The following is a 14,173-nucleotide window of genomic DNA, read 5'->3' on the forward strand; positions in this document are numbered from 1 at the left end:
CACTTGCTTGCTTTATGCGGATACAACTTTGCAGCGGACACAGCCGACAGACAAACAATCCACAATCTAGCATGCCAATCACATAACACAATCCATGATAGAACGAGCAAAAGAGGTGGAGCAAAATGTGAATGGCGAAATGTTACTCTTTGTTTTCTGTCTCAGCAATGCCAAAAGTGCGCTATGTATCTGGATGTGACCACCTCCCCAATGCAACGCCGAACCAAGTAATCCATTGCGGCAAGAGCGCTCGCGAGCTTGACGCTTTGATACCCCCAAACACCGTCTAAAAGGTTCCGTAACCCCCACCATAGCCAAATAGAGTCTTGTGAAAAATAGCCGCAATATCAAAATTAAAAAACTGTAAAAAGGGGTATTGTTGTTCGGCCAGACATAATAGAGAAACCCTATGCTAGGGCCAGGGCGTGTCGGGTCGCTCGTCTTTCTTTTGAGACCAGCATCCCTTGATTAAATGGAGTTGTGTTGGGAGATGAAGGCTGAATGCCTCAGAACTGGTTCATTTCCATCAAGCTGTCGGCCTGCTCTTCTTCAGTGTATGCAAGGCCGGCGAAAACTCTCCAGTGGAGGATACCAAGGTGTGCCAGCCGAGTCGCCATATCCTCGATTCCGCCGTCATCCCGGTTCTCACGGTTGCCGTCGGAGACCGAGCCCTCACGGTCGGGACTGCCGATGGATCGTCCTGAGCCTTGGGCACGGCCGCCAGTGGCAACGGTGAAAAGACCGACCCCAGTCAGCCCGCGAAACTCGCGCACGCGCTTCTGGAGCTCCATCAGAAGCCTGTGGTGGAAGTGCGCCTCGACCTCTTGGAACAAGGGGCTGTTGATGTCGCAAACGTGGGAAGCGAGCTTCGACTCGAAGACCGGTAGCATGTCGGCGGGTGCGTTGGTGAATCGGAAGATTTGAAGGGCCAGCGAGGGAGCAATGGCCTCCCAGCGAGATTCGTGCCTACGCGGCGGCGGCGAGGTGTGGAGCAGCGCGACCAAGGAGTTGTAGACATCTCTAGCCTTGGCAAGAGATTCTGTGGGATCGGAGGTAGGTTGAGGCGGTAGGATGAGAGAAGATCGGGGCGATGAAGTGGCAGAGTCGCCGGAGCTAAAGGCGAGACTCGACGGCCGCGAGGGCGGAGTGTTGAAGTTGAAGTCGGGAGTCATGGAAAGAGGGCGGCTGCGAGGCTCGTCGTCGAACTGTGAGAAGGAGCTGGCGAAGAGAGGGGCGTTCAATCGGCCTACTCTCTCGAGGTCGTCGTACATACGCATGCAGACCTCCAAGTTGATGGCGTCCAACATATCCGCCCGGAGCTTGCCGAATCTCTCTTCGTCAAAGATGAAGGTGTTGGGCAACGCCTTTTCGGATACCGAGGGCAAGACCAGGCGAGAGATGGCTTCAAAGAAGACAGACATCTCCCCAAAGGAATGAGCTGCGATGGGAGACACAGAAGCAGCATATCTCTGCTCAGCATCCCTATACCAGGCATTTGCTTGAGTGACGTCCAGCTTGCTCCCCTGAATCTTTTTCTCGAAGAACTTGCGCTCAAATGGAATGGTTCCCTCAATAAGGATCGGGCGAAGGCAGCGAATCTGATGATTGGCAACGTCGAGCTTCATAGCCTCCAAAACACTGAGCAGACTTTTCATGCCCTTGACAAGCTCATCCACGTTGTTGGTCCGGTTTCCGTTGCTCAACTGTGTGTACATCTGGTCCACCCACTCGTCACGCATCGGAGCGCAGTGGGATTTGAGAACTCGAGATAGCCACAGAGCAAGCTTTTCCAAGTCTGCGATTCCCCTGTAGAACTGCTGCATCAGCAAATCGACATTGAGGCCCTCATCCAAGTAAACTCTGTCTCTTTGGGGCACCAAAGTCTGAATGATTTCCTTAACCGCCTTCAACAAAGATGGCAAGCACCAGTCATCATCCTGACCGTGTGCAGAGAAGAAGGACTCTGGTTCGCTCACGAACTGGATGAGCTGCTCCTGAAGGGTGTTCCAGAAAAGGTCCGCCTTGTGTTGTTTCCTCTTGCCCTTGTCGCCGTCCAGATTAGGGCGGAAGTGCAACTCGGGGTCAAAGTTGATGTCATGACGCAACTTTGGGTTGTGCATAATTTTGCAGACATCCAGCTCGCTTAGGGTCACCTTGGTCACAGGGGGCTCAATCGGCCGAGAGATCCGGGGAGCAGAAGCCTTGACCTCCGGCACAGTCCCGAAGTAGCTGTCTGTAGGCACATTTGGCGTTGATACAGTTGAACTGTTGGATGATGCTCTGGCCATGAGAGGTGCTGTTGTGGGTGTTGATGTGTTCGAGGGTGGGTTGAAGCCTCTGGGAGAGACTTGTGACGATTGCTTGAACTGGGGTTTCGCCTCCTCTTGTTGCGTCTGCTTTCCGGTCTGCGGCTCAGACTCCTGAATGGGCTCGTTCTCGCCGTTGCGAGTCGAAGTCGACATGTGGCGACGGTTGCTTTCTATGCCGCCACCGGCTCCCTGATCACCCGCCATCTTCGAGATTCTCGTTCTGTCGATTTAACGTACGTTATACGTTCTGCTCGACTGATCTCCAAGTCGTCGGAAATCGCGCTTTCAGTAAATACTGGTCAGAAACCAAATCTAGATGCTCCAATATTACACGCTGGAACTCGACGTTGGAGTAAGTTGCGAAGCCTAAGTAACCAAAGCAGGTTGAAACGTTCTTGTGTGGCTGGTGTTCCCCGAGGAAGCAAGTTAGCAAGAGTATATCTAGTCGAAGGGCCGCAAACAAGCATCGGTAGTTTTGTGAGACGAAGAGGGTCTCGTGAGCGACACACACGCGGGCGAATGCAGGTGTTGGTTCCCGGAGTCCTGTGTAATGGGCCAGGGAGTTCCAAAGGGAGGGGGGAAGGACGCCCGCGAGTTTGCAGCCATCTGTGGCCGGGTGAGCCGAGTAGGCTTGTTGTAACTTACCGAATGTGACAAAATACTGCAGCAAAAACAGTAGTAGCTGGGCGGGGGGCGGGATGCAGCAGGAGTTGCAGTCGTCGAGTACGAGAATCAGCGGTGGACGTATCGGCCGAGGGATGTTTGCCCAGGCAGAGGAGCGCAGCGCAGCAGAAAGGAGCGACTGGACCACAGAAGGAGTCCGTTGTGGGAGGAGTGTGCTTGCTGCAGAGGCACGGCTGAGAAGCAAACAAGCGGCCAAGTCACTTCTTGAGATGTCGTTGGTTGGATCTGACGGGAACTCAGAGCCCGAGGATGTGGTCGAGTGGGTGTACAGTGTATATCGGCTGTTGGTCGGGTATTGTTGGCGAGGTAAGAATGCCGCAGTAGTCGGAGGTTGTAAGAGTGAGGATTCGTGAGGAGGGAAAGGGTAAAAGTCTATTGGAGGGCGAGCGAGGGCGGCGAGGTGGTTGTTTAAGAAGGTAGGAGCAGGAGCAGGAAGCAGCAGCAGCGACGGAGATTGCTCAGGGGGTGTGGGATATCCAGAGGCAATGAGGGACTGGTCTGGAGTGAGTGTGTGAAAGAGCGCAAGAAGCAAGCCAGAGAGGATATCCGTCTGTTAATTACAAATTGGGGGAGGAAATTGCAAACGGAGAAGGAAGGAAGAAGAAGAGAACGAGTACGTCTTTCAAATGTGCAGGGACGTGGGAAAGAGGCAAGAGAAATACGGTCGGTAAGTACGGTCAGGTCAGGCCCCAGCCCAGCCCAGGTCAGGTCAGGTCAGTGCAGTACGGAGTATGCGGCCGGGGAAGGGATGAGAAGGGAAAAAAAAAAAGGAGTACGGCGAGTGTGAGCGAGAGTCGTAACAGAGCGCAAGGAGGACTGGAGCATGTTAAAGCCAAACAATAATATTAAGACGGTAAGGTATGGGAGGGTAGGAACAGATCAGGTACAGATACCGGGTCAAGGTACGTACATCCTACATAGAGTCGCAGTGCAGAGAGTATGTACCTGAACGTGGAAGAAGACGAGGCAAAAGGCGTGGCATGGAGGTAAGATGGGTACGGAGTACGGAGTACATGCATCCAATGAGTACCTTACGGAGTAGTGTATGTGTGAGAGAGCCGTAGCGTCCATCGAGGAGAAAGGGCCCAGGGAGGTCACTAGTCATCCGTCGAATGGTGGACAGGTACTTTGGACTTGGCTTCCATATCCTGACCCTACATTGCTCTACTGCATAGTAGCGTACAGAGGGTGTTGGCACACTAAACCGGACGGTGAAGGCCCCCCCTTTGCCTCCCAGTTTCTGTGAAGGGGCCACCTCAGAAAGGGGGGAGGGGATGGGCCTCGAGGTAAGTAAGGTAGTGAGGCAGGGCAAGGTACTGTGAACACAGGTAAACTGACCTGTGGCCCCCCCGGTTACCTGACCTGACCAAGGAAAAGGGACGTGACCTGAGCGCTCTTTTGATTGGTCCGTGAAGAAAAAGTGGGTCCAGCTGACATAATTCTAAACTAATCTTAAACTAGTTCGGAACTAATTTAGAATTAATTTAGAATTAATTTTAAATTATAATTTAAATATAATAAAATATACTTATTCTAATATAAAAAAATATTTTTATAAATATATTATACTTATTAAAGTACTTAATAATTAATTTAAATAGAAGAATTTAAGTTTTTAATTTTTAAAATTATATTTTAAATAGCTTTAAAGTTTATTTAGAATTAGTTTAGAATTAGTTTAGAAATAATTCTAAATTAATTTCTTATTAGTTTTAATATTTAATAATAGTTTTATATTTTAATTTTAGTTTTTATAATATTATTTTTCCTTAAAATACTAAGAAATATATATTTATAAATAATTTAATTAAAAATAAAGTTTTAATATTAAGAATTATTTATATTATACTAATTAAGTATAAAACTAATTTAGAATCGATTTTTAATCGATTCCGGATTACTTCTAGATCACCTACGGAGTGGCACGGGCCACACTCACGTGAAAATGTGGGGTGGTCAGCTAACACCCCCCCCCCACAGGTCAGTTTACCTGTGTTCACCAAGGTACTCCGTAGTCCGTACATCAGCTAGGTTGAGTCTCCATAAGTGACGGACGGTGGCCCCAGATCGGGGGTACGTACCCTTCTCCGCCGCCGGGCCAGGAACTAGGACCCAAATGTCCAAGGGGACTATGCGCTTGGATGGGTTGGGGGAACTTGGGTGAAATTGCTGGCAATGCATCCTCAATGCAGACTCACACCTCTCAGAGCGAGAGAGAGAGAGAGAAAGAAGTGCAGTGCCAGACCAGACCAGACCAGACCCTCCACACGTTCCCACACTCCCACACGGCACACGCTACACACCCGGAGCTTCATCTTTTTAGCGGCAGCACCCACTGGCCACTGGGCCATCCATTCTCTCGGCCCCCCCTTCCCCTCCCATTTTGGTTTTGTACTGTGCTGTCGCTCCTCCACTGTTCCCTGCCCTGTATGCCCGACGATGAGTGTGTGTGTGTGCGATGTTTGTGTGTGGAAGGAGAGTTCCAATGCGAGCACGAGGCCAGGACAGCAAGTAAGGTAGTCAGGCTCCATACCTTAGGTAGGAGCTGGGTGGGTGGGCTTTCGCGGTCGAGCACTGATAGTGAAGGACGAGTTGAGGGTGTCGTCAAATTCCGTCTCGTTGTGTAGGATATGCAAGGCTAGAAGTATCCGTTCCGTACTCGCCCCATATCTTGCGCTCACAAAAGCAACTTTTTGGGTACATCCATCATGTACGTGCCAGGCCGTGTCATGCTTCCTCCCTTCCTCTTGTCCAGCTCTTCCCTCCCATCACATCTCGACTCGGCATCCCTTCCAGTTCCCGTCCGTGGTCTTTTGGCACTTTGCCATTTTCTCTGTCAGGTACGGTACGCCTCATCAACGCCTCAAGCCGCAGAGTCCCTTCACTCCCCCTCCACTTCCAGCCCGCTACTCGCTTCTAGTCAGCCTTAGCGCGTCATCGTGGAGAGGTCCCTTTGTGATGTCGTCCCCCCCGTCGTCTCCGGGGCCTTGAACAAGCCACGGCCACCGCCTGTTGCCAACACCACCCAACCCGCCCACCGCCTATCGCCCGACCGCCGGCAGTAACAACCATCGGCGGCATCGGGAGTGGCAGTGGCAGTCGCCGTAGCAGAGTAGCAGCGGCCTGCAGTAGGACAGTGCAAATGAACACCTCCTCGTCAAGTAGTCCCTCGGGGTCTCACCGAGTGAGAAACCATGTGTACTGCGTACATGCAAGCCGCATACTCGTCTACTACGCCACGCCATATAGAGCGGGCCAGTACGTGTGTCAACACCCGCTCCGGCCGATACGGATACATGGTCGTTGCCCCAGCAGAGTGGCACCGGAGGCGCAACAACACGGAGATCGGGATCCAAAGAGAAGGCGCCTCTCCTGTCAGCAGTATCGTGAGTAGCGAATGGAGGCATGGGGAACAGCAGTTGCTTTCGCTGGTGCCACCGATGGTGCTGCTGCGGCGGCAGGCCTCGTCATTTGCCGTTGGCCATCCGGACACGGTAGTGCATCGTCAACCAACCCCCGTCAGGTGGACAGTGGACTGAGGGAACTCTGAGTCTGCTGCTACTCCCAAGTTACAGCCCACACACTGACGGATGGCTGCTACGATGAGATAACTATCCATGCTGCCATGCTGCCATGCCCATGCCATGCCGTGCCACGCTCATCGCGCGCTGGGGCGATTAGCACCAAGGCCATCCCTGCGCCGGGCCGGGGGGTGGACGAATAACTCGTTTGGTACTCGGGACTCTTGGAGTCTTGGGTCTTTGGTGGTCCACTCGGGCCTGTCCCTACCAGCTGGAGAGAGTCAAAAGAACCACAACCCATGCGCCTGTCGGTGATCTCGAAGAACGGAACGCAAGATGGGTACCTCGTGGAACATGCCAACCAGCCTCCCTTCTTTGCCTATCTTCGCCTGGCCTTGTTGACTTCCCCAGAATAGCAGTTTCGAATGAAAAAAGGGGAACAAGAGGTGGCGCTGGACGGGCCAGGCCGATCAAGCGTTGTAGGAACGCCCACAATGTCCCCAAACACCAGACTCCTGTCCGAGAAGACGGCGTATCCAGTAATTCGAACGAATACTCGAGATATGCGGCCAGCAGGCGACTAGTCGCGAGGAGACTTGAAAGAACTTGGACGCATGGTCTTCGCGGGCGCTCCGCCATAAGACGGCAAAGGAGAGAGGGGCCGCGGCATCATTTCAAGAGACAACTTCGGGCCAGAACTTTTGACTCAACTGGCGAGACAAATGAGCGCGCTGCGAGACGAAGCAGCAAAGAAAGGTATGGTGAATGAGTCGTTAGGTGTGTGCGGCACAATTTTTGCTGTCAAAGGCAGCGTATCCGTAAGAGGCGGCGGCGCGCGGCGGCGGCGAGTCAATGACCTTCGTATTGATCGACCAGCGGCACATTGTTCCAATTCCGGTAGCTGCAGTGTGGACGAAAGAACAGGCTCAAACTGCTGCAGCAGGCGAGAATCTGCACCCACACGAGGTCATGGTGTACGCCGGACTGCTCGTGTGCCTCTCCATTCTACCTCATGGCCGTGGAGGTCGCGGTACACCGTCAAAGTGTTGCGAATAAGTGCAAGAGATGAAGGTAAAAAGCCGGCCGGTTGGGGGTGGGGGGTCAAAACACTCAGGATTGTGCGTCCGTTCGCTCGCAGACTTGCATGATCTGCCAGGAGTCCAAGACTGAAATTCCGAATGGATCGCACGACCTTGCAAGGACGGTACGGTAGTATGAACTATAGAAGCTGGAGGACCGTCAGCATCACACATGAGCAAAGCGCCCCTTTCTGCTAAGGATCCGTCATCTACCCATCCATCCATTCGAAATATGTGTCCAAGCGGTGGTGATATAGTTCTTGGCGTCCTGGGGGAACGTGTCGAACTCGAGGATATGACTATGAGAATCTGAGGATCACGACTCCAAGACCAAGACCAAGACCAAGATCAAGTCTAGTGCAAGAGGAAGAGGGAACCAGCGGAAAAAGCAAATAGAAGAAGATCATCAGTGGTGCGCTAGGCGTGGGGTCCCTAGGTACTCCAACTAGGGGCAGGGGAGGCACGAGGGTAGGGTCCAGGGGAGGAAAGTACGGGAGTACTGAGTAGGGAGTACTGAGGGGCAGAAGAAACCATCGGAGGAATAATTGTGAAAAAATGCCAGAGAGGGAAAAGATTCTGGAAAAAAAGAATAATACGGAGACGTAGGAATAAAAAAAGAAAGAGAGCCCAGTGCCAGGGCAAATGGGAACGGCAAGGGCTAGTTGAGACAACCCAGCAATCCGCGCCGTCGGTAATAGCCACTTTGATCCCACTATCCCGTATCGACGTACCTTACTGGGGATGAGGTACCGTTTGCTGGGTGTGCGTGGCAGTTGTGGAAGGTGCAGAGAGACGCCGATACTGGAGGTACTCCGGTACCTCTGGAGGGTACCGAGGTACTTCATTGGCTTGCAAGGGGAAGGAGGAAGGAAGGGGATTGAGAGCGGGCGGCAGGGGGGATCCCTTGCAAGTTCCAGGTCCCAGGAGTCTTGGATTGGATTTCTCAAGAGAGCCATGTCCATCCCAGGTTCCCAACCCTCGTACCTGGGATTCTGGGAAAGAGGAGCAGCCTCGCAGACGACACGAAAGGAGGAGCCTTGTGGGATCTGCCAGGGTCAGCTTATTACCGGCCTTGCTGTCCTCGCTACGCACACCTGATACCCTGCCTGAATCTCCCAGGTGGGTTCGAGGTGAGAGTGAGACCAAGAGACTCGAGACTGTGTGTAAGAGAGAAAAGGGAAGGTGAGGTGAGGTGAGGTGAGCTCAGGGCACACTTACAATCATCCAAGTGATAGGTACGCAGTTGGCGAGCTAACACAACCCGAGACACTCGAGACTCGAGACTCGACATACTCATGACATATTTCACTCATGCCAGACTCCAACATGTGGAAGAGGCGGCTGACAACGTGCAATCAAGGGGATAGTGAATTAGGCCATCGCTAGCGTGAGGCGGGTCGAACGAATCCGAGATGACAATTTGACAATTTCTATATCACGGTCGCCTCGGACGCTCTGAACATAAAGCAAGCCGCCACCTTCAGATTAATACGACAAAAGACTACTTAATAATTATTGTCCGCGCAGCATGACAGGCTGACCAACAGATCCTCATCAGGAACCCATAGTAATGACGACAATTACGAAATCCTGCATGCTCGGCCGAAGCGTTGCATCGCGCTGCTGGGGCTTTGCAGTCGCTATTTTGAATTAATTGGGTCGGGGATTAATCAGGGAGACAAAAGCCATCTGCTAGAAACAAATCAATGCCTCCCATGCTGCAGTTCCTCCCTTCTCCACGGGCCATATGCTGCAGTAGACTTGGTGGGAGGAGAGACCATGGCTCCGCACGGTACAAGGTATTGCGTACCTGTTGGAGTGAAGATTAATATTCAATGGCTGAATAATACAAAAGTGCATTGCCATTGCACATTTCATCCACAGGGCTTGACCAGGCAAGGCCGGTGCCATCTCAAGACAATCACGACTCACGACTCGAAGCTCACCAGCCTTGTTCCTGGGAGCGGGAACAGGCCGCAGGCCCATGAACCAGCATCTCAGACTCGCGTGCGGAGCGCTCATCCGTATTAGTTGCCCTATTGTTTGAGCCCTCCAATCGAGACCGGCAGGTCTAGACTCACTCGAACCTCTCCATTCCTCTCTTCTCGTCCCTGCATCACATCTGCGTCAAACCAAGTCTCTGATGAGAGCCGCTACAGGACTCACTCATCTATGGACCGTCCCTTTACCAGCCCAGCGTGCCTCGCTACGGACCCTGCGGCCGGCCTCCATACCTGGACTTTGATTTCGGAGCCGGAACACCACTATGGGATATTGGCTTGAGCCATAAACTCCTACTCAAGGGCCTCGAGGTGCCCATCTCAGACAAGGCGTGGTTTAGACTCCAAACTTCGGCCCCCCCCCCCCCCCCCCCCCCCCCCCCCCCCTCCCCCCCCCCCCCCCGCCCCCCCCACCCACCCCCACCAGCCCCCCCGCTCCGCGCCTCCCACCCCCGGGGATGACCCCACCCACCCCCTTCCTTCCCTCCCCCCGCCCCGCGCCCCCCCCCCCCCCCCCGGTCATTGGTGACGATGACCGTCGCCTTGGAACACAATACGTACCTCGGCTGGCTTTACGGTGTGCCCACACAGTAAGATAGGTAGCTCTTCCGTCTTGCTTTACCTCATCAGCTAGGGGCGCAAGCCACCTACCATGGGACGCAGTCAGGTTGTGGAAGATGGCGGGAGAGCACTAAGCAGGAAGGTAACGGTACCTGAGAGTGCAGGTGACTTCTAACTCCAGGGTACGGCTACTTGCCGTTCCTGCCTTGCGAAGAAATTTACCTACGCCAGGCGGTCGTGTGGCTGCAACGGCGCTCGACGGATACGGAATGCGCTCCGTCTACGGCTCCCGTTCCACTCATCCGTCCCAGATGCTGTCTCTATTCCGCACTACCTACGTACACTATGTCTCCTGTGTACGGCACTGCGGAGTACGAATATCAATTTCTGCTTGCGCAACAAAGAAATTCGACATCACGGAATCTTCAAACTCTGTTCCGCCTCCACTTGCCATCATCAACCCGGCCCTTTAGTTCTAAACCTCGGAGCTAGCCTCAATGGTCATCTCACCGTCCATACAATGTTCCTTTCAGCTATTCTTCACAAGTTCACAGCTAATAAGGTAGGCAAGCTAGGCTAGAGCAGGACGCCGGACCGCAAACCGACCCTTCCCGGAAACCCCTGACTCCGTGACAAGGACACACGGTACAACCACAGAGTACAGAGTACGAAGCATACTTGGTACACTTCATCATCAACCCCATCAATCCCAAGCCGCATGCTCCTAGAACCACGAGGCAGGATTCGCCTCGCGGAAGGCAAGAGGCAACCTAGCAGCGAGTGGCCGTTGTTCCCTTCCCGCTGGCAGTAAGATTGGATCCATCTAGTTGCGATCCACGATCCACCGGCCTCGTCCACTTCAGATGCAACCAGCCACCAACAAAGCCGTCCTGCTGATCGCCTTCGCAATCAATTCGTCTCCTCGCTTCGGAGCCGTCATCGTCGTCTGCTCCTACATGCATGTGGTTACGAATACCTATACAACTTTGACCCGACTGGAGATGCCCTCCGATCCCCACGTACACGAGGCTCGCACAGATTTGATCACATTATTCATACTGCTCAAACGAACAACGTCCTACTGCATCCAGCCAACAGTGCCGCTGCAGATGCATGCGATATCTAAACCGGTTACGATACCCGCAGGTTCCCTCGACTCATCGTTAACTTGACGTTACGATGAGTCTAGTGACAAGCAGCCACTCCAGTCGAAGCAGACACACACTCGATGGCTTGCGGAGTACGGAGGACTCTATGCCAACCAGCCGTTGCTCTTTCATGCTTCTCTTGATTGATCTCTCACGAGTCTTTCTCGCCTCTCACGATATTGGAAACATAAATACGGACCGGTAGCCTTATGCGACCCTCTCGCCCCCCTTTTTTTCTATTCTCCTTGTTGCCAACGCCTAAGACTATGGATATGAATCGTCCACCAACCGGTCTTGGATCTGCATCGAGGCGCCTGACCCGCGGGGTGTGGATGCTAATTAACCCGTCCTTGGGTGCAAGCGGCCGAGATATCGGAGCCACTGGGAAAGTGGCCGACGGCGAGGCGAACGCCTCATTGTCCGCCGTCGTCTGATGCTGCTAGGGCTTTGGTCTAGACGGTGCCCCGGGAATATGTGCAACCGTCCCTTTCAGTCCCCGGGGCGCCCGTCACTTTGGTCCAAACGCCAACGGCGCACGGGATGCGATAGTTTGGATAATTTCAGAGTCTCGAGACGCCGGCCACTGCCCGATACTCAGACCTGCACGCTTCATGTCCGCGACGGCATTGCTCCATGCGTGATCAATGGTGCTCGCCCGCCCCTGGTCCTCTTTGTCGCCCGCTCTCCGACCTCAAGGTGGCCCTGGCTTCTCGGCTCTCGCAAAGAGTCTTCCAAGTTCCGGGGGAGAACAGGACGAACGGCGGCCGGCAGAGAATCTGAAAGTCGCAGGTTGGCAGTCGACAATGACGACAGTCGAGTGCCCGTACCGACTTCACCTCCGCAGACCACAAAGACTTTGACTTCCAAGTTCCTGTTCCATGCATGCAGATGGATGGATAGATGGATGGCCGAGGCGTCGATGAGCTGAGATCATCTCATCTTCCTACAACCGTCCACCTTAGGGTACGAATACCCGGTTCAGAATCAGCTCTGCATCTAAAATTGCCGCTGGCTGACTCTTGAGTCTTGCCTGAGCCACCAACGCCCATCCTCCACCAGGTACGAGTCAATCAACTTCTGACGTCGACACTCGACAATCTCCTTTTTCAACAATGGCCGTGTGCGTGCGGAGCTACGCGTCAACCTCGACGCCTCGGCCATGGCGAACCCTCCATCCCCTCTGCCTCGTCTTGCCATGTGGTTGATGGAGCCCTCCAGGGGTCTACAGACCGGGAACCGCGGCTGCTCGTGGGCGAGGGTCATCCTCGCACGACTTCTGCTGAGAATGAGGCTGCACAGCTCACACCACTCGATCCATGGCCACCCTCTGGTTTCAGTGGTCCGGCTTTGCAGTGTATGGTCAGAATTCGACCATCGGCGTCCAAGTTTGAGCTGCATTGCTGCGACCAAGCCCAACGTTACTTCCATCATCGCAGAATGCGTCCGCGGAGTAATTTGCGTGAGCACCGGCCTGCAGGATCGTCCTCACTATCCGTACCTCAATGGTCTTAGACCTTCAATCAAACACAATATCTAGCGACCGTAATGCCCAGAGTTAAGACTAGGAAGACACAGTCCAGCGGCTACCAACATGTCTTCCCTTCACCTGTCTGCCGTTTGCCGCCATACACCGAGAATGGAAAATAAGACTCTAGGTTTCAGCAGGCCTGGCCACATTGTGCCAACCCCGGCCCAAAGCTTGAGAGTGCCATTAATACACACCCTCACCACTTTCACCTAGAAAGGTGCCCGAGGCGCCAACCAGACTCCTTGGCAGATCCCATCGGTCCCAACTACGCCATCAGCACATCACACCGGGGCTTATTCGTTGATGCATCTGAGATGCCCAAGGCTCTTCTATCACTGAAAACTCTCGATACGGCCGCCGCTCGAGATGGTTGGGTAGTTCAAAGTCGCCGTTTGCTTGCATTCTCATACGCTGTGGCGTAGCCTTTTGCTGCTGGCTCGTTTCGACCTGCCTACAAGAGTACGATTGGCATTACATCCTCGCAACATCTCATGCAACCCAGTTGCGAGCTTGTTGTGCGTCTTGTGCGACAAATCATGCAGCCCTTTGACCATGATGCCACACAACGCGGCAGTCCTGCTCCGTAGCCCTCTCATTAGCAAGGTTTTCGACCAACTCCCGCCACGGGCTATCGTCTGGACGCCGCCTTGTTGACAATATAAAGGATGATACGCCCATGACTCGGCCCGCTTCCAGAGAGCACCAGGCATGCCCCGACCACAGCGTTCTCCTCTGCCTTGTGGACACATTCACATTGTATTACACTATAGCGCTTTCAGACGACCGACACACAGTTTGACTCCCGTGTCCAATCCTTTGGTGGGCGTGACGATGCAGCGGCGATATCACGGTCATGCTGCAACCCGCTAGCTTTTGCAGCTTGCAGCTTGCAGCTTGGCCTCTGAATGGGATTTCCACACATTGTTTCCGCTCGCAACGCAAGGAAACGCAACGCAACGCAAAGCAACGCAAACTAAATCACCCACCTAGTCCGCTTTATTAGTCCCCGTTCCGATCCCGGCCCAGATTGGAATTTCGGGAGTCAACGGCGAGGCTAGCAACGCAGCAAAGCTGTGGCAAACGCTGATTGATGACAACTCACCTTGACCACACCGTCCCAAAACCTTCGGATTGATCGTCCTTGATCTGTCGTTGGACCACGTTTAGGAATCGTGCGCGCCCAGAAGACGCACTGCTTCGACAACCCAGGCTTGTTTGAGCCCTCTACAATGAGCCAGCCGTGACAAGTCAGACGCACACAGGCACACCCACACTACACAAAGCTCGTACACGTCGCTGACTCTGTCGCCATGCCTCTTGTCGCATCCTGGGCCGAAGAGAAG

The 14,173-nt window shown here is 53.6% G+C and overlaps 4 protein-coding genes across 4 annotated transcripts; 3 read left to right on the forward strand and 1 right to left on the reverse strand.

Annotated features, from left to right (window-relative positions):
- Positions 1 to 506: 506 nt before the first annotated feature.
- On the reverse strand, positions 507 to 3,489 carry CLUP02_01043 (T-complex protein 11; the record flags this gene model as incomplete). The annotated part of the gene is made up of 2 exons (XM_049280086.1): positions 507 to 2,529; positions 2,819 to 3,489. Coding segments are annotated over 2 exons (2,694 nt in total), but the record flags the coding sequence as incomplete, so codon positions are not given.
- A 2,212-nt stretch (positions 3,490 to 5,701) lies between these two features.
- Positions 5,702 to 5,923, forward strand: CLUP02_01044 (uncharacterized protein; the record flags this gene model as incomplete). Its single annotated transcript, XM_049280087.1, has 1 exon — positions 5,702 to 5,923. One exon carries the CDS (start codon positions 5,702 to 5,704, stop codon positions 5,921 to 5,923), a length of 222 nt encoding a protein of 73 aa, XP_049136044.1.
- Positions 5,924 to 6,187: 264 nt separating this feature from the next.
- Positions 6,188 to 6,532, forward strand: CLUP02_01045 (uncharacterized protein; the record flags this gene model as incomplete). The annotated part of the gene is made up of 1 exon (XM_049280088.1): positions 6,188 to 6,532. The coding sequence occupies one exon, from the start codon at positions 6,188 to 6,190 to the stop codon at positions 6,530 to 6,532; it is 345 nt and encodes a 114-aa protein (XP_049136045.1).
- A 2,387-nt stretch (positions 6,533 to 8,919) lies between these two features.
- CLUP02_01046 (uncharacterized protein) lies at positions 8,920 to 11,449 on the forward strand (the record flags this gene model as incomplete). The annotated part of the gene is made up of 12 exons (XM_049280089.1): positions 8,920 to 8,942; positions 9,162 to 9,251; positions 9,318 to 9,411; positions 9,478 to 9,600; positions 9,753 to 9,925; positions 10,228 to 10,260; positions 10,336 to 10,626; positions 10,688 to 10,700; positions 10,792 to 10,812; positions 10,883 to 10,961; positions 11,028 to 11,251; positions 11,363 to 11,449. The coding sequence occupies 12 exons, from the start codon at positions 8,920 to 8,922 to the stop codon at positions 11,447 to 11,449; spliced, it is 1,251 nt and encodes a 416-aa protein (XP_049136046.1).
- Positions 11,450 to 14,173: the final 2,724 nt, after the last annotated feature.

Source organism: Colletotrichum lupini, chromosome 1 (genome assembly GCF_023278565.1).
Source record: "Colletotrichum lupini chromosome 1, complete sequence".
NCBI classification, from domain to species: Eukaryota; Fungi; Ascomycota; class Sordariomycetes; order Glomerellales; family Glomerellaceae; genus Colletotrichum; species Colletotrichum lupini.